Source organism: Semicossyphus pulcher, unplaced genomic scaffold (genome assembly GCF_022749685.1).
Source record: "Semicossyphus pulcher isolate SPU_LCO1_2020_fin unplaced genomic scaffold, fSemPul1.0.p SCAF_1, whole genome shotgun sequence".
In the NCBI taxonomy this organism is placed as follows: domain Eukaryota; kingdom Metazoa; phylum Chordata; class Actinopteri; order Labriformes; family Labridae; genus Semicossyphus; species Semicossyphus pulcher.
Window position 1 is genome coordinate 14853186 of NW_027211603.1, and position 23527 is coordinate 14876712.

General features: G+C 42.0%; 1 protein-coding gene across 1 annotated transcript in view; it reads left to right on the forward strand.

Annotated features, from left to right (window-relative positions):
• Positions 1-23527, forward strand: part of syt7b (synaptotagmin VIIb) — a 112275-nt gene that overhangs the window by 83789 nt on the left and 4959 nt on the right. Inside the window, exons 8-12 of the mRNA XM_069657540.1 lie at positions 15759-15882; positions 21407-21674; positions 21767-21936; positions 22255-22369; positions 22568-22767. Coding sequence (XP_069513641.1) covers positions 15759-15882; positions 21407-21674; positions 21767-21936; positions 22255-22369; positions 22568-22767 — 877 coding nt within the window. The remainder of the gene's footprint in view (positions 1-15758; positions 15883-21406; positions 21675-21766; positions 21937-22254; positions 22370-22567; positions 22768-23527) is intronic.

Here is a 23527-nt window from a genome sequence, read left to right on the forward strand (position 1 = left end):
ACAGCCGGCCGGTGAGCCTCCACCCAGAGGGGTCGTGCGGGCTAACTCGTCTAGTGTCCTTCCACCACTAATAACAGCTCTCCATCATCATCTCTGTCCGTCTCTCTCATCTCTCTGTCTCTGTTGTTACCCCGTCAGCTGGCTCGCTCGGGGTCTTTTTCATGGAACCCAGCGGACTGAGAACGATGGAGCAGGATGATCCGGCCGAGATGTGACAAGATGCTGTCAGACAATGAAAGAGAGACAGGAAAAGTGGGAAACCTTTGCTCCTTCCGCTTTCGAGAGAAATATGCTACAAGATAAAAATATTCAGTCCCATAGAGGATTGAGATTCTCTTGGTTTATTAATGAAATCAAATACAGCTCGGAGCACAGACGGCTACAAACATCCAATCTGATAACAGAGGACTAGTAGGATAAAAGAAAAGGCTGTAAGCGCGGTGTACGAGGTCAAAGCTATATTTGTTCAAATGATCCGTCTAAATATGGACAGGGAACAAGCAGACCAGGTCTAACCCTGTCATTATACAGCAGGTTGTAGATATTAAGGCATCTATATTTTCAACTACTTGGGGGCAGCTGAACAAGTTATGATGGTTAGCGTGCATGTTAGCAGACAGCTGTGTTCTTGTTTTCAGCAGAAAGACACAACACAATGATGGTAGATGGTAAATGGACTGCACTAATATTGCACTTTTCTAGTCTTCATACCACTCAAAACGCTAGATGTCAAATTCACCCTTTCACAGGCAGAGGCTGCTGTGCAAAGTGTCAATCTGATCAGAGTATAACCATTCACGCGGATGACACACCAGACACACGGATGGCTATGCCTTCAGGCGCAATTTGGGGGTCAGTGTCTTGCCCAATGACACTTTACATGTGGACTTCAGCAGTCAGGGATCGAACCGACCTTATGATTGAAAGACAACTGACTCTACCACTGAGCCACAGCCGCCCACAATGCTAATGTTGTTCTGTGTCGGCTGGTTGTGTAAGTCTAATATCCACTCTTCTTTAACTCAGTTTTGGTCTCCACCAACCAACTATTTTTCTCTGCCTGCTGCTTGGTTTGAGGCACGTTGTGTCCAGCTTGTTAATCAGACCAAGAGTTTATCAAAGTGCTTGTCTGACTCTATGAATTTAAAGTTTGTGTACAAGCCTGCCGTTGGTGCTTATTTCGGATTTTCTTCATTTGAACATTTTCAAAATGTGAAAGAACGACTACTCAAGAGCTAGCAACCTGCACAAAAATACTAATAACAGAACGTTTTGACAAAGATTTGCACAGTGCTTTAAAGGTACAATAAGTAGGAAAAATAAAACATAGACGTTTACAAATATAATGTAATATAAATCATCACTTATGGGCCCTCTTTCTGTTGGACAGGTGCCTCATACCAGGTAGGACAAGCTAACCGGCAGTTAGCATGCTAGCGCAAAGGTAACCGTGATGCTGTCGGTGTTCACTCGGCTGGGTGGGCATGTTCTCGCGTGAGAGTGAGCTTCTGGTGACAAAGAGTTTAAACAACGAGTAATTGGTTTAAACAAATGCAAACAAACCATTAGGTTGGGGATGCAAGACTTTTTGGGCTCTTAAACAAAAAAAAAAATTGTTATGCCTTTTTTGTTCGTTTGGTGCGCTCAGTGGAGCTGCAGACTTTGTGCTATCAGTCAGTTAATCACTATGAGCGTTACCTTTCACATTACACACAGACATTTAATCCATCGTGAATGTATAGATATTTATTAATGTGTTAATCAGTGTCCATTACAGCACATCAGCTGCAAGTGAAGTTGTCATCAGGGATCATAATTGTCTCATAAAACATCGCAATTGTTTTCCTTTCCAAAGAACATTATGCTCACGTAAATAAAGATTGTGAGTAGTCTATTAGTGCGGCAGGTTTGTGAAGCAGCCCAGATACACAGGCAGATACTGTAGTGTGTGCACTCAGACGCTGAGAACTGCTCATCAAAGCTCCCAACATAACACTGAGATATGATCTATTTTTACCGCCTGTCACTCATCCAAAACCTAAAACCAAATGTGTGCAGACAGCTGATCTGAGGTGAGGCTGATCTGACAGGAAAATCATCCCTGAACAAACTTACAGAGTTGGTTATCACCGTCGTGTCGTGTGTGTGTGCGTGTGTGTGAGGAGTTCAGTGTTAATCTGTGATTTGCAGAGAAGCAGCGGCTGAGTAGCTGTTGCCTACAAAAGCTGTCTTGTACTTATTACATCTGAGAGATAACATCCCATAAGACAGCAGAGCTGCTGTGATTACAGTTAATTATATTATTGTCAAAGGACACATTTTGTTTCTCGCTGATGTGTTATCTGGAGACAAAGCCGCTGATTTCTCGCTCTGTGTTAAGCAAAAGGTCCTCTAATCTCTTCTGTGGAGCTCCTTCTTATGTAAGTCAGTTTGGGTCACTGTGGCACACCGACCAAGTCCCTGCGGAGGACTGGACATAATCACCTACCTGCAGATTACTATGATGGAAGCTCTGAAGCTGTTTGTGTTATTATCATCTCAGAAAGCTGCTGTTGCACCGAGGAGCTGCATCTTAATGAGCTCAGAGATTCACCTCACACAGAGACGCAACAGGGAAATAAATCTGAATAAACCCAGAAGAGCCCAGACATCCTCCAGTCTAAACACTGAGGCTGTAAAAGCTGCAAAATGTGCAACCGTTCATAATAAGGAGCGTTTAAAAGCCAAGAATAAGATGTACACACGATGCGACACTCAAACAGCAGGCTGAATGTTTGCTCTGGATATAATCCTCCGTCACATCTTTTGCTTTTATGTCCTTCTAATTCACTGATACTAAGGCTCTTGTTATATTTTCAATACTGCTCAAAGTGGTTTGAAATAACAAGTGCTTCCACTGTGGTTGCTCATTCATAACCTTTAAATGAGAAACATGCTCTGTGTTACCACAAAAGATGCACGCTTGAGAAGCTGGAAGCTCCAGTGGGAGAGAGAGAGAGACAAACCTCACTGACATTATCTTTGGAAAAAGAAGAAATAAGAGGAACAAAAGTCAGTCCGAATGTAAAGTACGCATTGCACACTTTTCATTCGAAATATGGATAATAATTGATGAGTGAAAATGTAATAATAGCTATAGCATAAATAAAATATAATAATAGTTTATTTTGTTCTGTTTCCACTCTTCCTTTACATGATTGATTGCTCGGTCACTGGTTAATAATCCCTTAGAAGTGTGAACACATGCAGTATCTACTCGCTGTCATCTGCTTATTGAAATGCTTGGTGAAGGTTTTTGACCAAAATGAAGCTATTTAAAGGCGCGCTGATCAATAATCTTGTATTGTCAATGGATTATATGACGATGCGTAAGGTGTAAAGGGCCACTATAGTGACAAATCCACAGATGATTATCGCCTGGCTCTGCTGTTTTAGATGAAAAGGTTCTGATAAACCCAGAATCTACTAACCGCCAATCGACAAATAGCTGAGAGACAAAGTGAGAAACTACCTGAAGAAAATATTTGAGCATTTAGCAGCTAACTTGAATTGTCTTGTTGCTGAAATGTGCTCTATAAATGATCGTGCCTTGCTTTGCCTAAAGCGGGGTACGCACTACAGGATGATCAGGCAGATTTTGGGCCTGATTCCCCTCTTATAACAAAAGTAAGCAAAGTCCCGATCTTGCCAGAGTTTCCTGCCGTGTGAGGTGTGATAAGAGTGATTTTACTTTCCCCGATCTGCTCGGAAGAACGTCGTGGAGCCGAGCACTGCCTCTGTGTATTGGCACATGGAATGAAACAATAGCCAATGTACAGCCCATGTTCACGCCGTCTCCATGACTTCATCCATCATTTTTTCTTTGTGAATTTTCGGTGAAAAGTCCAAAAACTATCATCGCCAATTCTTCTTGCTCGTTGTGCGCCATGTGTGTTTAATCTAAAGTCTCGTTTGTCTGCGAGAGATTTTGTGAGATTTCCAGATGTGAGAGTCGGACTCTGGTTGTTGGTGAACAAATCTGTTTGTGTGTGTTGAGCTGTTTGGGTCATATGGTTTGCTCTCAACACACTATAGCTATCATTATTTGGCGTCATGTGTGGGGTCTATCACATTTTAGACATCTGTTAGATTTTTAAAATCTGTTAGTGTGGGCCAGGTCTAATGAAGCTCCCGTAAGAAGGAGGGTGGAGACCAAAACATAGCTTCAAGGAGGTTATTTACTTAAACCGAGCTGCTGGCTATATTTGACATGACAACTTTATAAGATGATACTTTCATTTTGTGGCATCAGCTTGTTTCGCTGCCACCTTAAAGCCAAATGATACATAAAGCATTATCTCTTTAACAAAATTAACTGAAGTGTGGACAGTGCACAGGGACTCTGATATTTTCAGGCAAAGTTTGAGATATTTTCAGTCGATTTTAAGATTTAAAGGTCAACAGTAAATTTCACACGATAAATGCTGCAAACTGAGTGTGTGCGTAAGCTGTTGGTCTGGACGGCTTCATATGGAATCAGAGCTCTATAATCCCGACAGTGGGAAGTTGTTCTGCACTCGCTGAGTTGCACAATGCCACACCGTACAGTATTAATCAAGCAGGAAGTTGTTGCCACCCTCAATCAGCCGGCATATCTGACTTTTTCAATTGTGCGTCTGAGCCAGCAATCACAGTGAGTCAGGCCTCTTAATGACTCTCCGGGCCCGGCCCCTGGTCCCCGTGGCAGCCTCTGGAGCCGGCGGTGGCTCTGGGAGGAGAGATGATTGGAAAGAAAAAGCGATGTAGGTCAGCACAAACGAGGCATCTTTTTAAAAACGCTGTCAAATCCAAGTCTGCAGCTCATTCAACATTTCCCCTGTTGCTGCTTTTGGCTACGAGCTGGGAGCCGATTTAGGAGAGCGCGTGAAAGGAAAGTGAGGGGGACATCACGGCAGAGGTGACAGTGAGAGGTGAAGCAGTGTTTTTGAAGTCATTTAAGAAATTTTATTGACTTTTTTTTTATTGAAAAAGAGTGTTTTTGCAATCATCACCACACATGCAACTCATATATGACAGGAAAGGAAACAAACAGAGATTTGAGCAGATTCTAGTCGTATAAGAAAAGCTATGTTAATGAGATATTCAAGACCTTTCTGGTACTGGTTCTCACAGTAAAGATAATATCCCTGAGATGAAAAGCAAAGCTGGTAATTCTACTGTCTTTTATTTTGAAAAGCATATGACATCGCTACAAGTTATTAATGCATGCAGCAAAACAAAAACACCAACTCCCAGTGGATAAACCTCAGCAGAAGTCTATTCAAACAGCATCAAACCAGTCCAACCCAGTCGATGGCTCCATTAGTCGTATTATCCCGCCTGTTGCGGGGGGCGGTGTCCGGGTGATTTGTCCCTGTTGGTGGGGAGCGCTGAGTGGGCTGACATCGGAGCTTGGGCCTCATCCATCATGGGACATGGGACCTATATTGTGCTTCGTGGTCTCCTAGGGCTACTGTATGATCAGCAAGACCCACATACAGTATGTTTATGGAGACGCACTTCCTATCCAGCCCCCTGCTGCTAACCCTCATCCTTCATGTTCTCACCCGTCCATCCACTCTCCCTCCCTCGCCCTCTATTTCCCATTCCTCTCCCCGCACCCTCATCAATTTCCTCTCCACCCTCTGTAGCCCTCATTTAGTTTCTCAATAAGACTTTGTCTCCTCATCTGTGCTCTATTTTCTCTCCTACTTCTTCTTTTTCAATCAAAACTCCTCCTCGCTTTAGTTAATTGCATCTGCTGAACCTTATTTCTTCTGCTTTATGCCAGTTTGTCTCCTTCTCCTCCTTCTTCCCCATCCACTATCACCTAATTCACTCTTTCCAGGGGTTTTTTGCTGGCTTTGTGATGCGATGATGTCACGGCAGTGCCCCCCTGTCAGCGCACATGACTGTCAGCTCGGACAGACTCTGATAAATCTGCTTCATTGCTAAAAATGGGGGGAAAAGATGAGATTCCCTTGTGGATATGCTTCAGTGTACAGTCTATTTTCTCACACACATGAGCTTTCTGTCATATCCCTGTATCACCTTTAAATATCTGTACTAGTTGCAGGAAATCTAAAGGTTTACATACACTCCACACTTTTATACCCAACGAATCTCAGCTGCCTTTCTTGCTTCTTTAATTCACCTAAATGATATTATTTCATATTGTTTGCTGACTTGCATCCAGGTATAAAAATAAGCCCTATAAATCTTTGCCCCTATATAAATTAACTCATATCCTACGGCTGGTTAACTTGATTATTTTGACATAACTTAAAGAGAAAGCTTACTGAAACTGACGGAGAGTAATAAACCAACAGAAATGAGCTCTCTGATCGACTTCCTGTTAGAGTTCCTCTCCGGATGATCAGTATTTATCAGCTGGTACACAGCAGACCTCTAAAGTCTAAGCATGTTTAATAAAGTTTTTCATTAAATTTGCTCAGAGATATAAAAGTAAATAACTTAGAAATTACTTTTCTATTCTACTAATTTGTTTTTTTTCTAATTAAGTTTTGATAAGACGCATTATTGCTACCAGGAATATATTCACCGTGATTGTTTTTTCCATTGCAGGAAACGTTTGTACACCTCACCTTAAGCGTAGAGTGGGAGTCAGGGTGATGGTGTTTGTTCAAATCAAAGGGCAGTGATTCTGGTGACTGAGAGGGCAGACTAGCTGATAGACTGCAGAGAGCTATCTTAATTAATCTGCTGCACAAAGCTGCCTCGTTCGCGACTGTCGTCAATAAGACTCATTTGCAATGAATTCTGGTTACTTTTTTTTTTAAAGTTATAAATATGGCTGACCAAGCGACCGCGTCAAACTGCTCGGCTCGGTTCACTCCAGCAAAAAATAAAAGCCCTCTGGAAGAATTCAACACCTACAAGAACCGTTTACTGAATTTACAGAGTGTAACAATAATAACCAAAACTTTCCATCACCATAAATTCACAATGCAGTGCAGAGCTGTGATTCAGTGTCTTCTTAAAGGGGACATATTTTAGCAGTGCAATACATTTTTCTATTATTATAATGTGTTTTTGAATCACGTTGGTAAAGTTTATTTTGTTTAAAAATTGTATACATATTTTAATTGAATTATTTTTTGGAAGCCTCTCCTTCCTCCTGAAACGAACAAGCTGTTTTGCCATTCAAAGGTTAGACCTTGGCCACGATTGGCTGACAGTATTTGGAGTGACCGTGTAGCCCCTCCCCCCCTTTGTCACTCCAAAGTTGTAGAAAACATGGCTGCTCTAGGATCGGTTATTCGGCTTTATATGTACGAGCCAGAATCGTCAGGAGGTATCAGAATGTTAAAATCTTGACTTCAAGCAAGGCAGCCTGAGGTGAATGACGGTGAAGGTAATACTCACTTGGACAAATGAAACACCTCATTACATTACATTTTATTGCTGCTAATATTTGAAATTAATTAGGGATGCACGATATTATCTGCATGTTATCGGTATCTGCAGATAATGGCTTGAAAATAAGGGCAGATAGACTAATAAAACTCTTGTTTCTTGTCAATTTGGACTGCATGTTCCTTCATCTGCTCTGAATCTTCTCCTGTGCTCCATGCTCCCAGACCTCGGCTTGAATTTTCTCATCCAGTCTCTTCCCCTGTAATTGCTTGCGTGATACCTTTATCAGAGCCGGGTGAATGAAGCGTGAACTTCTCACTTCTTCAGTCTTTCTTAATCAAGACTAAACAGACTCTATAGCAGACAATGCACATGTGAAAGAGGGCGATAAGATGTCTTTGTACAGTCCCCAGGGATGAAAGGAGCTGCTTTGTACAATTACACAGAAGATGGCTTACAGCTCCGTCTCAGATTGAGGCCATGAGGTCAGAGGTCAGGGTTTGGACTTCAGTGCGTCAGATCGAAGTGGCCATTCTCCAGGGACATTGGCCTCGTCCTCCAGGAGGATTGCATGTCTTTATGTGAGCTCATTAGATCTCTTTTACTCGCTGCTGGTTAATTTGCATTTCCCTACCATGGAGAAGGTGAAGTGCAGAGCTTCAGTCTGATGATCATGTTTCATTAACAGAAGAAGAAGAAGTTATCTCCATGGCTGCTTATTTCTGTCACTGCTTGTTGTTTTAAGTCTCATAGCTGGAGGTTGTTCTGCACTTTTTTTGGCCTTTATGATTCAGACATTTTCAGCATGAGCTCACACACATACCCAATGGTGTGTGTGCGTGCAGTGGTGTGTTCACAGGGGTCACAAGGGGTTGGAGAAGTGTAGGTATGAGAGAAGTCAAAAGAGTGTGTGTTTCAGGAGTGTGTTTCAAAGGCTTTCTAAATGTTTGGTCCCTTTGCCCTGTGGGCTTTTTTGCTATTTTCAATACATGCCCCTCTCTCTCTCTCTCTGAGGAACTTCCTTGGATTTTATACTGCCCTCTTTTTGAAGGCTCCTGTTACCATGGTTACTGCAACCCTGAGTAAAATGCGTGATGGTAGTGAGTACAACCTCAAGTGGGAGCACACATTTCAGTAGTCATGGTTACAACAACCTCTAAAGAATGAATTATGTAACCGCTGTTGTGTTTTAGACGAGGTAGTCGCCAGCAGCTACAGACTTTTCCCGAAGTTAGTCACTGCTGCGTGATGTACAGCTGAGGACATATATTTAAATCTGTACACCTCATTTCTCACTACCAAACATTTTCCTAGTCACCATGTTTTCTTGTGTTAAGTAAATAGGGTATCTACTTAATTTCCACATCAGAGAATTTTTTGTGTATTTGTGTATTAGAGAAAGTTATCTGTGATTCAAAATGTAAATACATCATGTTACTGTCTCTTTAAACTGTATGGAAAATTTTAGAAAGTGATGTAATTACATTTGAATGCTTCTGATTGGCAAATTAAATTGGGAATGCGCCTGTGTTCTATTTAAGGCATATTTATAGAGACAGTACTTTTTTCACTTACGACAATGGAGGAAAAAAAAACACAGCAAGATCTCAGATTATGGATCAGGGCTCTCTACAAGATGGTAAAATAAATCTTGGAATATTTATTTGAACTTTTATTGACTAAAACATATTTTCTGTGAGTTTAAAGTTTAATTACGCTGTGAGTATTTGAACTGACTTTTAATAGCTTTACTTAAATCAGACTTTTAGAGTTGTCTTTCCATAAGTTTCTTGAAAAACTGTGCCAAAATGTTTGCCCATTCCTCCTGACCGAATTGGTGTTGCTCAATGACTGTATATGAAGATGGACGACACGTCTCCACCTGCGGTCATTGTACAAAATTGAAGCCAAAATACCCCTGTGATAGGCGCTGCCGTCTTGTGTTTCAGACGTCATTTGGAGCCAGAGCTGTGCAGTAGGGATCGGTGGGTGGAGCCGTAACCCCGTCCACCAAAACACACACTTAACTTACTGAAAAAAACAGCAAGGATCACGCACGTCGGCGTATTTAACAGCAGAACAGCTTCTTGTGTTGGTCTGAAGCGTTCACAGATATGTAAACTTCAATGACTGTAGTGATTGTTCTAGTTACATTTCCTCTCGCTGATCCTCCTCTACTCTGCTAATCTGGAACAGATTGGCTGCAGGAGCCGTATTTGTCAACAGAGCTGTCAATGATCCTTTTTACAGCATCAAATAACTAATTAAAAATAAACTTGTCAGAAAAATGAACTCTTGGACCTAAATCAGCATGATAAGAACTAACTATAATGACAGAAACCATGTTTGAGAAAAATGTATTTGGCCTGTGTTTTCATTTTCTAGTTTGACTCATGTCTCATCTGTCAACATGGAGGAGGCGGGCTTTATGACCGATACTGCAGCCAGTCAGCAGGGGGCACTAGAGAGGGTTTGGCTTCACTTTTAGGGAGCTGTCATGTCGTCCATCTTTTTATACAGTCTATAGAGTCTCAGGTTTGTGTGCCTCCTTACGTGGGTGTATTTAAATATATGGCCTCAACTGCACGTACTTTAATTGCTACTTTACGTCTAGTTTGTCACTGTATCAAAACAGCTGCAGTGACGATAAAATAAGTGAATAAAGTAAATGGCAATCCCCCTTTTCCCCCTCGTGTTACATGTGAGTATTCTGTAAAATGCCTCTTCACAATCTTCATTTCTCAGGTCAAAAAGCTAATTTGAGGATGTTTAAATGTCTGGATGATATATAAGGCATTACAAGTGCCCTGCAGCCGCCCATAGTAGTGTGTTTGAGTGTGTCTGAATGCAGGTGTGTGCATTTTTGACAGTGAGTAAATATGTATTTACATGCATGGATGAACTCACCTCGCCAACACACACAATCGCTCCGTGTCCCGCAGGCCGTCACTGTGTCAACAATGGGGACTTGAGGACGCTGCGTGCAGCAGCAGGTCTTTATTTGCCTTTCATGTCACCACATATTTATGTGTAGGGACGATGATGAGCAGAAACCAAAATATTACTGGTCGGATGCAAATGTACAAGAATGCCCACTTATCTCAATTATATGTGCCTGTTTCCCTAAAACATGAAGAAGGCAGCAAAGAAAGAGAGAAACAATCCTCTCCCTTTGCTCTCCTTTTGGGGAAAAAAACTGCTGACATATTTCTGCATGAAACCCTCTTCGGGGCACATGACAGCAGTGAACTCCCTTTGTATGAGACTCGCATGCAAACAACTAGAAAACAATTGCATTTCTACATCCTTAAAAATATCCACAAAACATGAGTTAAAAAATAGATGAGAAAAGGCTTGAATAGGATGTTATGGAGAGATTTCTGTCTGATTTAAGACAGGGCGTCAAACTACACTTTAATGCCTTTTCAAACCTGTTTCTTCTGATGAACGCATCAGCTCTCTTAAAATATGACACATGGAGGTCATGGCTGTCACACAGAATAAACAGGATGTACTTTCACTTTACTAACAACAAACTGGTTCAATTTAGCTTCTTTATGTTGGAGGTTTTATCCTCTGACACTTAAATCTGAAATTTGGAAGACTTAAAATGTATGAACACATGTTAATAGACAGCTGCTGTGTTATTAAAGCTGCCTTTTATCTAGTTTACAAATTAGGTGATTAACTTGCAGTCATGGTATTACTTTGCTTCCTATTACTGTAATAAAGCTCCTCTCTAGATTTAATTTTCAACTGTTTTACAGATGTTGTCTCAGATCTTTACCTGCCTAACTGCCCGTTTAACACCGTTTTTTAACCAGTTTTTATGCCTGCCAACACCTAATTATTTCTGTGTGTCTCAATTTAGATACAAAAGCAGATTTAAAGTGACACTAGTTTAGCTCAGTTGGTTGAGCAGGCGCCCCATTTACAGAGGCAAAGCCCTCCCCGCATCGGCTGCTGGATCGACTCCGACCTCAGCTCTTTGGTGCATGTCATCCCCCTTCTCTTTTCCCCACATTTCCTGCCATATCTTCACTGTACCATCACTAAAGGCAAAAGGCCCCTCAAATAATCTTAAATCTCTAAAAAGATTTAAATTATCCACTCTGTCTATTTACTCTAAACGTTCTCTCTTTTGGTTGCTCTCGCTGGTGCAACTGTACGTCTTTTACCTTACATTGAATTACACGCTGAGCATATGGAGCAGTGAAAATACGGTTAAGGAAAAACCATGCATAATATATCCAGGCATGCATTAGCTACAACAGCTTTTATATGCACTGTGTTAAAACATGCATGCGCTCTGCATGGCTCAGAGAATGAAATGCAGGTCACCATTGTAAATATAGGAGGAAATTCCCGGCTGTGTTTATGTTGATTGTTAAAGATTCATTCGCTCTCTGTCTTGTGTGTGTGTTCGGTGTTGATTTAGTGGAGTTCAGTGTGCTGTCAGTGAGACGGTTACTCCTCCGAGTAAGTGTGTGAAGACCATCTGACAGGCATATATTATGCGTTATATAGTTAAAGTGGGGAATGCCTCTGAAGGGTCATCCATGGATCTGTGCTGCAGCTGATCTGCTCAGAGGAGAGGTGGTGATAGAGGGGTACATTTAAAACAGTATACTCTTATCTTATGAGCTTTTAAAAAATTAAACTCTAAACTGATGTTAAGCTGTGAAATCTACCTATCCAATCAGGCTTAACCATTATAATGTGACTTTCCATGTGCTAAACGTGCTGCTGGGATTTAAGTGATGGCAGCTGACAGCAAAATGCCAAATTAAAACACACATTTTATGGTTTAATTGGTAACCTTTCCACATTCACAAAAGCGTTGTGATATATTCCGTTGAGTGGTTTACTTGCACTACCCCGGATATTTCCAGAGAGAATTGTAATTTTATTAAAGGTAGCAGTTTGGTGTGAATAAATTGAAATAAGAAGCTGAATTGGAATAAAAAGAAATCCTCCAGGAAACGAGCGAGGTCGGATGGTTTGACCCTGAGAAATTACTGAGTCAGTATTTCTCTTGTTTTGGTTTCAGGGAAGGAGTGGTGAATAGTTTTCAGTTTCCATACGGGAAAGAAAATCTGAGATTTTATCGGCAAAGATGGAAAAACATGAAAGAAAAAATCTAAACCTGCCTCTTTGTCTGTTCTTGGATGTGTTACACGTTATACTCAAACACCTTTATTTGTTCCACTTTTAACTGGGCGTCTTTTTTCAGGTCTTTGACCTGAGAAAATGTTTTGTATTAATGTAGACATACCAATTAAACAGAGTTGTAAATATTCCTGCAAAAAACAAAATCACTACAATAATTATTTTCACTGAATTAAACAATAATAAACATCCATCCATTTGTTTTATTTTCCGCTTATCCTGTTCAGGGTTGGTTGGGCTGGAGATAAACCAAGCTGTCATTGGGCGAGAGGCAGGGTACACCCTGGACTGGTCACCAGTCAATCACAGGGCTGACACATAGAGACAGACAACCTTTCACGCTCACACCTACAGGGAATTTAGATTCACCAATGAACCTAACGAGCATGTCTTTGGACAGTGGGAGGAAGCCGGAGTACCCGGTGGGAACCCACGCATGAATGAGGAGAACATGCGAACTCCCCACAGAAAGGCCCAACATCACCATACATCTAAAACGAGATTCGAACTAGGAACCTTTTAGCTGTGAGGCGACAGCGCTAACCACTGCACCACCAGTCAGCCCATTATAATAAACGTGACAGTTAATTATAGCAACATAATTAATTAATTTATCAAATTAATTTCTCACAGGCTGCCTGGAAGGATCTCAAATTCTCAGATCTGCTTTGTAGAAATGGTTGATTAGTTTTTTAGAGAACACGATGAGTCCTTGAACACACCACAGCACAGGTGAGGAGTTGAGTCAGTGGTCCTGTGAGACAGCCGGGTGTTACCTGTGTGGCTGCAGTGTGTTGTGTAATTATTTCCAGGCAGCACATTGTTCCCTGATGTGTTCGAGGTTGATCATAAAAGCTGTAATTGAACATTTTTACTTTTCTCTGGGCGCAGCTGTTCGACCTGTCGGAGAACCAAAGCAGCCTTATTTCAGATGTCTTTTTCGGCAGATACATAAAACACAATAATAATCTGTATTTAGCGGCTCTGTGAAATAGACACCATTATATTTGAATTAAGTGTGAGCTGCATTGTTGGAGCTCTGACCTGCAGATCACAGGAAATAAACGCAGAGTGACGAATCGATTCTTTCCTTTCCACACCATATCCTCTTCTCCTCCTCTTTGTGTTCCTCTTGTTCACCCGTGCTTGTCTCTTTGCTGTACAAACCCCGTCCATCTCTCAGCCCTCTGCTTCTCCGGCCTCCTGCTTTTTTTTTTGCTTGCTCATGTAACGTGTCAGTTTGCTTCCTTTCTCTGATTTAAAGCACCGTACTCTTTAACCCCCAAACCAAATCTGCTCTGTTTTCCTCCCAGGCTTCTCGATGTGTGTTATTGTGTGCGCCTGGAGTTGTCTCACATTAATTTGAGCCGGTAACCTCCCAGTCTTCATTCTTCTAATCCTCTGAGTCTTAACAAACACAAATCCTCTCCTTCACTTTTTCTCAACATCCGTGCACAGATGAATCAAATTTATCTTTCCATCTCGGATCATCTTTCCCACAATACGTCTGCTAATCTCACTGCTGCTCTTACCTTTGTGTTTTACAGCTCACCTGATCACTCTATCTGTGACTCATTCTGTTTTCCTCTCTCTGCAGCGATAAGTCTTATTTGTGTGGTATCACATCTTATTGTTTTCTTTTTGTTTCACTCAGATACATTTTTATGTATTTGTGAAGTCTTTTAATGTGACACAGAGCATATGAGGTGACAGGTGCTGATGAACAAAGTTTCTCAAAGGGTGTTTGTTTAGCTTCAGGGCTTGTTTGTTTAAGTATAATCAAGTATAGCAAGAAATGGTTTCAAGATGACTGTGTCTATGTCCATTTTATCCAACTTATCCAAACTTAGTGAGGCTCAAAATCACAACCTATTGCTTGTGAGACACAGAAGAAGAAGAAGAAGAAGAAGATATACTGTAGTAACATCAAATAGTATTTAAGTGATACTTTGCTCACTTTCTACCAAGAATCAGATGAGCAGATTGATACCGCCCCCATGTTTATAATAAACAGTGCCTTGCTAAGCCACAACTTGTCATTTTTACACTTTCTTTCTCTACGAATTAAACAAACCAGATGTACGGTGTAAATGAATTAACTTAAAGGCTCTGGTAGGCAGATTCTGTTTACTGTAGACAGAGCCAGGCTAATGGTTTCCCTGTTTTCCAATTATTTTCCCATGCTAAGCTAAGCTAACCAGCTGCTAGCAGGAGCTTCATCTTGGCAAGAAAGGGAACAAGCATTTTTCCCTGCAATTTCAAAGTATGCGTTTAATATGCTGCGTTATTTCTTCATTGATTAGCCTACTGTTGATGACTTGGTTGTAACAGTTGTAACTCTTGATTTTCCTCGCTGACGGTCGCTTTCCTTTTTAGACTGTTTGCTTCATCTGAGCATCCAATTTGTTTCTTTTTCTTTGGATTTTCACTTAATTTTGAAGCTGCATCTGTAGTCATCGATCTTTTCTTTGTTTGTTCAGCCATAGTAGATTACTGTTTACTCGCAATGCTTACAGAGACCAGAAAAGCAGCTGCTTAGCTCCGCCTACCCTCTCTGGCAGACCAACCACTGCTGGCTGATGGAAAACGCGTCACTAACTGGGCGCCGCTTGGGACTGGACACCCAGTCTGTAATACTGCAAATGCAAAGGCTTTCATCAGTGGGCCATAGGCTCAATCACCATTGTATTATCTCATTCGGCGATGACTTTACATTTATTTACAAGAAAATCTTTGAGATTATCACTTTAAAGTAAAACTAATGTAAAGGTTAAAGGAAGAGATAAAAGAAAGTTTTACAGATTTCTCAAGGACAGTCATTTTGTGTGCTTCTCCACTGGTAGCAGCCTAACTCCAAACAGCTATTGAAAATTAGCCAAGATGCTTTCGACTGCCTCCTGTGTCACAAAACCCTCGCCTTGCAGGCTGTTGGGATCCTTGAAGAGTCTCCCATGCTTGTATTTTTTTTGGAAAGGCTCCCACAACATTTTGGAACCAGGTTTCTTCCTTTCAGCAACAGGAGCGTTAGAGAGGTTGGTTACTGATTTTAGACCACAAGGTTTGGCTTGCAAATGGTGTTCCAGCTTTTCCAAAAAGTATGGGATCTTTTTTACCTCGCATGATTATAAAGGAGGTGTAATTCTTAAAATCACAAACCCTCAGTTTCTGTGTATTTGTGTGTGTCCCTTCAACAGGACTCCAGGTAACAAACCAGGCAGCAGCCCCAGAGGTCAGACCCCAGACGAGAGCGGACGCCGCCACGACGGAAACTCCTCCGTTTCCGACTTGGCCAACTCAGTCACCAGCGACATGCTCATGGTAACACACAGCATCATCACAGTATATCTGACACATTTTATTGAGACACCACTAACTCATCCGTGCTCTTTCTGTTTTCCGCTGTGCTGAACTCATCTATATTTAGAAGAGGAGGACTGCTGTCAGCAAAGACTTTTAAATCATAATAAATTAGATGTCTGGGAGTCTGAATGGCGTTCCAGATCATCTTTTTCTAATTTGGAGAAAAGTTATGTGAAGGCCGTGAGACAAGGAAGTAGAGGAAAAACACTGTTAGAAAAGCGGCTTGTATTATCTTCAGTGACATTTAGCCCTACATAAAGTATAAGCACATACAACAGGTACATCATAAACATTTTATATAGTTGAAGTCTCTGGTTCTCTTGTTTGAAACCGTTTGATTGACAGCTCATTGCTGACCTTGGGAACATCAGATGACAAAACGGTCTGAAATCAAGGTCCACTTAGTCGCTGTAGTTCGAAGGAATTAACTCCACGCTGCCTTTGTTTACATTTTCCAGGGTCAAAATTTTACATGAGTGATACATATGACTGTTAAAGAAAGCAGGGTGACAATTTTTTGTCATTATGGGGCGCTGGTTTGGCTCAGTTGGTAGAGCGGGCGCCCCATGTATAGAGGCTGCAGTCTTCGTCGCACTGATCGCAGGTTCGACTCCCAGTCTTCTGATCCATTTGGTGCATGTCATCCCCCACTCTCTGCTCCCCACATTTCCTGTTTCTCTTCAGCTGTCCTATGAATAAAGGCAAAAAGCCATCTTTAAAATCATCTTAAAAAAAAAAGACATGAGAGGTACGGCTTTGTCCACCGGGGGCGACAAAATCAACCGAAAGTTCCTCACAGGAGCTTTAAGGTCCACTTACTCGCTGTGCTTCTTCATCAGATAAAGTTTCTTCAATATTCTTTGAAAGGAAGCATACATTAGTTCAGGCAGAGCATGGTTTAACAGCATCAGCTGTTCATACAAGCATCACAATCACCTGGCTCATTTGCAGCTACATGGTGTGAGTAACATCCAATTATATTAATGCAGGTGTATTACCTTACACTTAGCGCTGCTCTGCTGAAATGCTCATGCTTTTTTTTTTTTCTTTCAAACGTGGCGTGATTCAGAGCTGCTTAATCTGCTGATAAAGAGCGTGTGGTATGGGCAAAAGGTCTGTTTGTGAAATGTATGTAATGTAATGTGTCGCCAGAAAAACAGACGTATCTAATCAAGTACGAGTGATACTGTAGAAATTACAAAAATACAAGTTCAGAGTTGTCAGTTCAGTGTTAAAATTCCTTTTCTAACAATGTGGGTCCTTTTTGTCTAATAACTTTGGCTCCACTTCTATTTGTAGTATTATCATTTTGTCTAATTAAATGCTGAGAGGTGGGAACATTCATACGCCTCCAGACAACCATGTAGCCAAAGTTCTTTGGAAGAGAAAAAATAGGTGTTAAAATTGTTCAGAAACTTTCGAACCATCTTGTTTTATAACTGATAAAACTGATGGCAGAAGCTAAAACAAACCAAGACCAAAGTTGTCTCATCATAACACTCATTTTGCTTGAGGTGCTTACATGTATATGTCTCCCGCCCACGGTGAATAATACACTGTTTGTTCTGGAGGAGACAGTGAGAAAAGAAAGCCTACACACTTCTGAACATTTGAGCAAAGTCTGATGAAAAGTTTTTCCTTCCTGCGTCCCTCAGAAAGCATCGTCTCCATCCCTTTCAGCTCCTCCACCTGTAGATCATTACAGTCAGTTATCGGCGTACAGTGTGGCTCAGCTCGCTGAAACATACAGCGATCATCACCCTGAAGTGAGACAGTGGGAGGGGAGGGGGATGTGCCTCTCATTCAGCGAGGTTTGGTAATTAGCTGTGAAGAACACACAGTGCTGTGGGTGCAGAGATGGGTATGAGCAGTGTGTAATTATGTGGGTCTCATGGTGCGTCTGAGGAATTCACAGTGGTGCTGGTGCCTAATGATAATACTCATTCTGGGCAATTTTGCCAAAGGCATCTATATATTACAAAACCCTCCTTTCATGCTGAAAATACCCATCCAGCACTTTTGAGCCTCTTGTGCTGCTGTAGAAAAAGCAATGGCAGATTTCAGTGTATAGATTGAATAAAAGGGATGCTGGGTAATAGCTCTGAATGTCAGAGAACATATACATCCGAACCTCTCGAGCGTCTCAGGTGATAGGGGTTGGAGGAGGATGGATGGATGTCCTGTCAGTGTCACGTGGTTCTTATCAGGATACCCTGCGCTGCTTGTATTTTGTAGCATTGTGTGATTGTGTTTTTGCCTCTGTGTCAGAGTTTATGTGCTGTATTTGGTTAAAGATAAGGCAGAGGATATACAATTTTTTCTTACAGTCAACAATCTGATGAAGAGTTATCTGTCTGTTCAGGTGTAACTCTGAATACCTCCTGATTCTCTCTTCATCTGTGGGACTCACTCGCTACAAGGTCATCCTTTCATAAGGCCGTCGTGACTCTTTAAAAATTGTCTGTGTATGTGTTCTTTAATTTTTAGATAAGGATGAATCATTTCCTAAAGCATGGGGGCACCATAGCTTTAAGCAAACATTGCATAGATAAGAGTAAATACTGCATTTGTTGGGGACTATTTTCAACTGTGGATTGATTAAAGAGGGAGTATTATGCTGTTTCACATTTTAAGACATGTATGCAGTGACAATGTTGGATGTCCAAACTAAACTAGGTGAAGTTTCAAATCTGTAGGTAAAAGTATGTTGAAGTAATCCCCAGCTGAAAACAGTCTCAGTCTGCAGGCTGCTGTGAACGCTTGCTTTCAGACAGACTCCTCCAGATGCTTCACTTTGTGATGTCACAAAGTGGAGGAACTCTATCTGCTTGAGACACAGCAGAACTTCCTGCCCTCGATACAGTTCAAGGACACACCCAGCAGCTCAGGCTGACTCAGAAACTTTTTTCACTCCACCACTCTGCCCAACAGCTCTGCTCGACAAGTTGGTTAAGAACGTCTTTGAGAAAGTGTTTCTGTGGGTGTGAAGGAAAGACATCAGTGTTTACTTTTCAAGAGCACCAGACATTCATTTCAAATCAAAAGTGAAGTTTACTCTTTGTCGACAACTCAGTAACACGGCCACAGGGTAGGAGCAATGACTGTATATATAGATGGACGACATGTCTCCCTCTGCTCTAATTGTACAAAATAGCCCCCGTGATAGGCGCTGCCATCTTGCGATGGTGATGTCATTTGGAGCCAGAGTCTGTGGAGTAGAGATCGGCGGGTGGCGCCGCCGTAGCCACTTTCGCTAACCAAAACACACACTTAACCTACCACAGAAACAGCAAAGATCCCGCACGCTGGCGTGTTTAACAGCAGAACAGCTTCTTGTGTCGGTCTGAAGCAGACGCTCACAGATATGGGAACTTCAATGACTGTAGTGATTGTTTTAGTTACGTCTCCTCTCGCCGTTCCTCCTCTACTCTGCTCATCAGGAACAGATCGGCTGCAGGAGCCATATGAGTCAACAGAGCTGTCAATCATCCTTTTGACAGCATCAAATAACTGATTAACTAATTAAAAATAAACACTTGGATGTAAATCAGCATGATGAGAACTAACTATAATGACAGAAACCATGTTTGACTCATGTCCTATCTGTTAACATGGAGGCGTGAGGCTTTAGGACCTATACTACAGAGAGTCAGCAGGGGGCACTTGAAATGTTTTGGCTTCACTTTTAGGGAGCTGTCATGTCATCCATTCATTCATCTTTTTATAAGTGCTGTGTCTGAAACCGCATACTAACGTACTGCCTACTACATACTCCAACAGTATGTACTGCATACTGCCTACTAACCTGACTATTAGGATGCCGGTGGCATCATACTCAGAGCCGTCTTCTCCGTATCACGTGACTTAATCGTTTACGTATGTCCGGTCTGATCTCCGGTCCATCTCCGCCATAGTAGAAGCTGAATAGCCGCAATGCATTTTGGGGCGGTTGAGTACAACCAGTGAGCTCCCGTCTCATACTCAAATATCCGGGCCGATCTAGTATACATCCGGGCATTTCTCGCATACACAGATGTTGTATCCTTTAGTGTTGTACAAACCTGGCAGCGCTTCTTGTGCTCCGGGAGAATCTGCATCTCCTGCACGTGGGTTGTTTTAGTTTCAGAAAAAGAAATATGAGAGGAGAGTTTAAAAATTGAAAGAGAATGGAGAACTCTGGGAAAAAGAGAGAGGGCGCCCAACGCACAAAATGGGGAAAAGCAATTAAGGCCAGCTGTTGGGTGGAGGACTGCATAATGAAAAGTGATCATATTCAGCATGGAGAATGAGCCTGAGCAGCACCATCAGAAATCTGTGGGAGAATACTGAATTGGATATTAAATTCCTGGAACTGCTCCTTGAGTAATGCCCCCAGCTCTTCCCCAATCAGATAACACTTTTTAAACTGGCTTTCTCTGCGTCCCTCAAGGCCCCGCCACCATCAGTCAGAGGGTGTGTCTACGGGCAGATAATCCCCCTCTCATCTGCACACATCTATGGACACTGTCTGCATTATCGCACAGCAGCCATGTGCTATAGCATTATGCTAGTTAACCTGTCAGAGGCTTTGTTTTTAGCGTTGATGTGTAGAAGTAGTGCCCCTTGTGGATTGGAGTCCCTGATTCATATTTACTGTGATACAACCTGTCAGCTCTTTTGTAAGTGTTTAATCTGTGTGTGAACATGCTGTAAATATTGCCAAGTGTTTGAATCATTGGTCTGATAACAGCAGTGTTATTCTCATGGTGCAACGTTTTGTATACCCTTATTAAATGCTTTGCTAGCCTCGTGCTGCCAGACAAATTGTCAAATCCAAAGGGACACGTTTGCTGTATCCACAATCACCCCCCCTTTTACTCATTCACGACTCTGTTATATAACAGACACTCAGTAGTTTACTCTATAGAGAGCAAACACAGTCTGCTGATGAGGACTTTGTGATGCAGTTAAACGCTGTTGAACAAATGAGCAAGTGATCTTGACTCGAGCACATTTTGTCAACAACTTCATGGTCATTTTGGAGGCTTCAGTTTGTGGTTCTGTTGATTTTGTTTGCTTATTTTTTCATTTTTGTTCCATCTTATTACCTTTTTCAAAGAAAGAAGACTTGGAATACGAGACACCACTTGGTATAATGCAAAATAAATCAACAGCTCAGCAAGCTACAGTAATCAATACACTGGTGACTGGGTGTTTTTCTCTTCACAGACTTCGTAATGGAAGAATAACCGTCTTCTTAAGAACAAATTAGTGCCAAGTGAAATTTGATTTGTTCTAATAATGTATCTCAAAAAATGATTTTCTCCTCCATGGACGTGTTCTTAAAACCAACAACAAATCAATGTCTTTTCAAAATGAAGTAATGAAGCAACAATAAGCCGATACAAGCTCCCTCCATAACAATAACGCTAAAATGTACCAACCACCTCGAGTTAAATAGAAGATAACAGTCGTCTCCTCTTCCTCCTCTTGTATCTCTTAGTGTTCTCCAGGCTCTGAGGAAGACGACCACGAGGGGCCCGTGTGTGAGAAGCTAGGCCGTATCCAGTTCAGCGTCGGATACAGTTTTCAGGACTCCACCCTCACTGTCAAAATCCTCAAGGGCCAGGATTTGCCTGCTAAGGACTTTTCCGGCACGTCTGATCCGTTCGTCAAACTCTACCTGCTGCCTGACAAGAAGCACAAACTGGAGACCAAAGTCAAGAGGAAGAACCTGAACCCCCACTGGAACGAGACCTTCCTCTTTGAAGGTTTTATAACACCTTAAACACCTTACTTGTTTTTTTCTGATGTGCATCCTTGTAACAAGTTGGGACTGTTTTCTTTTACTTTCTTGTCTCAGGGTTCCCCTACGAGAAGGTGGTCCAGAGGACTCTCTACCTGCAGGTCCTCGACTACGACCGCTTCAGCAGGAACGACCCCATAGGAGAGGTGTCCATCCCCCTCAACAAACTGGACCTGGCCAACATGCAGACTTTCTGGAAGGAGCTGAAACCATGTAGCGATGGCAGCGTGAGTAGAAAGGAAAAAGGGGGGGAAGGGAAGAAGGAGGTGTAGGGAAAAGGAGGGAGGAGGGGAGAGAGAAGACGGGACAGAATGTAACGGGTGATGTCATTCCTGGCTGCCGTGATGCTCCCGGGGGAGCTGTGGCAGCGTGCTGGTGGGAGAAGAGATAGAGGGGAATATGGAGAGGATGACAGGTAGACGATGAGAACACAGACAGCCAGAGGAAAAAAAACAGAAACACACAGAGTGCAACAGAGGGGAGAACAATGTGAAAAGGCAATAAAAAAGTAAACAAGCCGCTGTTGTTGTGTATAATTTGTGCAGGGGAGTCGAGGGGATCTGCTGGTGTCTCTGTGCTACAACCCCACAGCCAACACCATCACTGTGAGCATCATCAAAGCCCGCAACCTCAAAGCCATGGACATCGGAGGCACTTCGGGTATAATAAATGCTCCTTCATCTCGCGTGTCCTTTTATTTTTGCCTTCTGCATCAGTGCTGCTTCAAAAACAAAATCAGAAAATGATGTCTTTTATTCATGACTGGAGAAATGACTTTAAATCAACGAGAGCACACCAACTAACCTTGCGTTCAACAGGAATAACAAATTGTAAATTGGCACCTTCCTCTCTCCTCAGACCCCTATGTAAAAGTGTGGTTGATGCACAAGGACAAGCGCGTGGAGAAGAAGAAGACGGTGGTAATGAAGCGCTGTCTCAACCCCGTCTTCAACGAGTCCTTCCCCTTTGACGTGCCTGCCCACGTGCTGAGGGAGACCACCATAATTATCACCGTCATGGACAAGGACAGGCTCAGTCGCAATGATGTCATTGGAAAGGTATCTCCGTCCTTCCCTCTTCTTCGCCTCTTCCTTCCTTCTCTCTTCTTCTTCTTCTCTTCCTCTGTGTTTCTCTGACTCTGTGACAGACAGTCATGGGCTGATCACTGAGCCAGTCTCTACTGACCCCTGCTGGAACATGCAGACCAGTCTTCTTCATTATATATGAATAATTATAAAACACATGAAGAACAATGAAAACACCTGATGTAGACTGTCAACCAGGCGATTTCATTCAGACTTACACTAGTGTTCAATAAACAGAGTGTGCAGGCAAATACAGGTACTTATTATCAACCCTAAAATGCCCCCTTAAATGTTTTCCCAATTCCCCCAAAGAAAACTGAGTTGTCCATTTGTTGCCTGAAAAATTTCGTAATGATTCATATGTAAGTCGTCTGCAAAATATGCTGATTGCCCAGAGGAAATTGTTTTGTATGCATCCATAAACACAACAGAGCTAACAGTGGCTAATGGACCTTTAAACCTTTCATAATGCTTGAGGAACTCAGGGACAAGAGTTTAGTTAGTCATCATAAGTCAGGGCTGCTCCCCTTTTGTAAACAAATACTCATTCATTTTTCAGACATGGTTGAAAACTTAATCCTTCATATATGTTAGAAAATGTTTTAAAAAATCACATTTGTGCATGTTGGGCTGACCCGCTGACTGAACAAGAGAGATCCTTGGCTCCTTCAGCTCAACATTAATTGAATTTTCCTCATTGGAGTTGTACCAAGTAAAAACTGTCTCAGCTTTA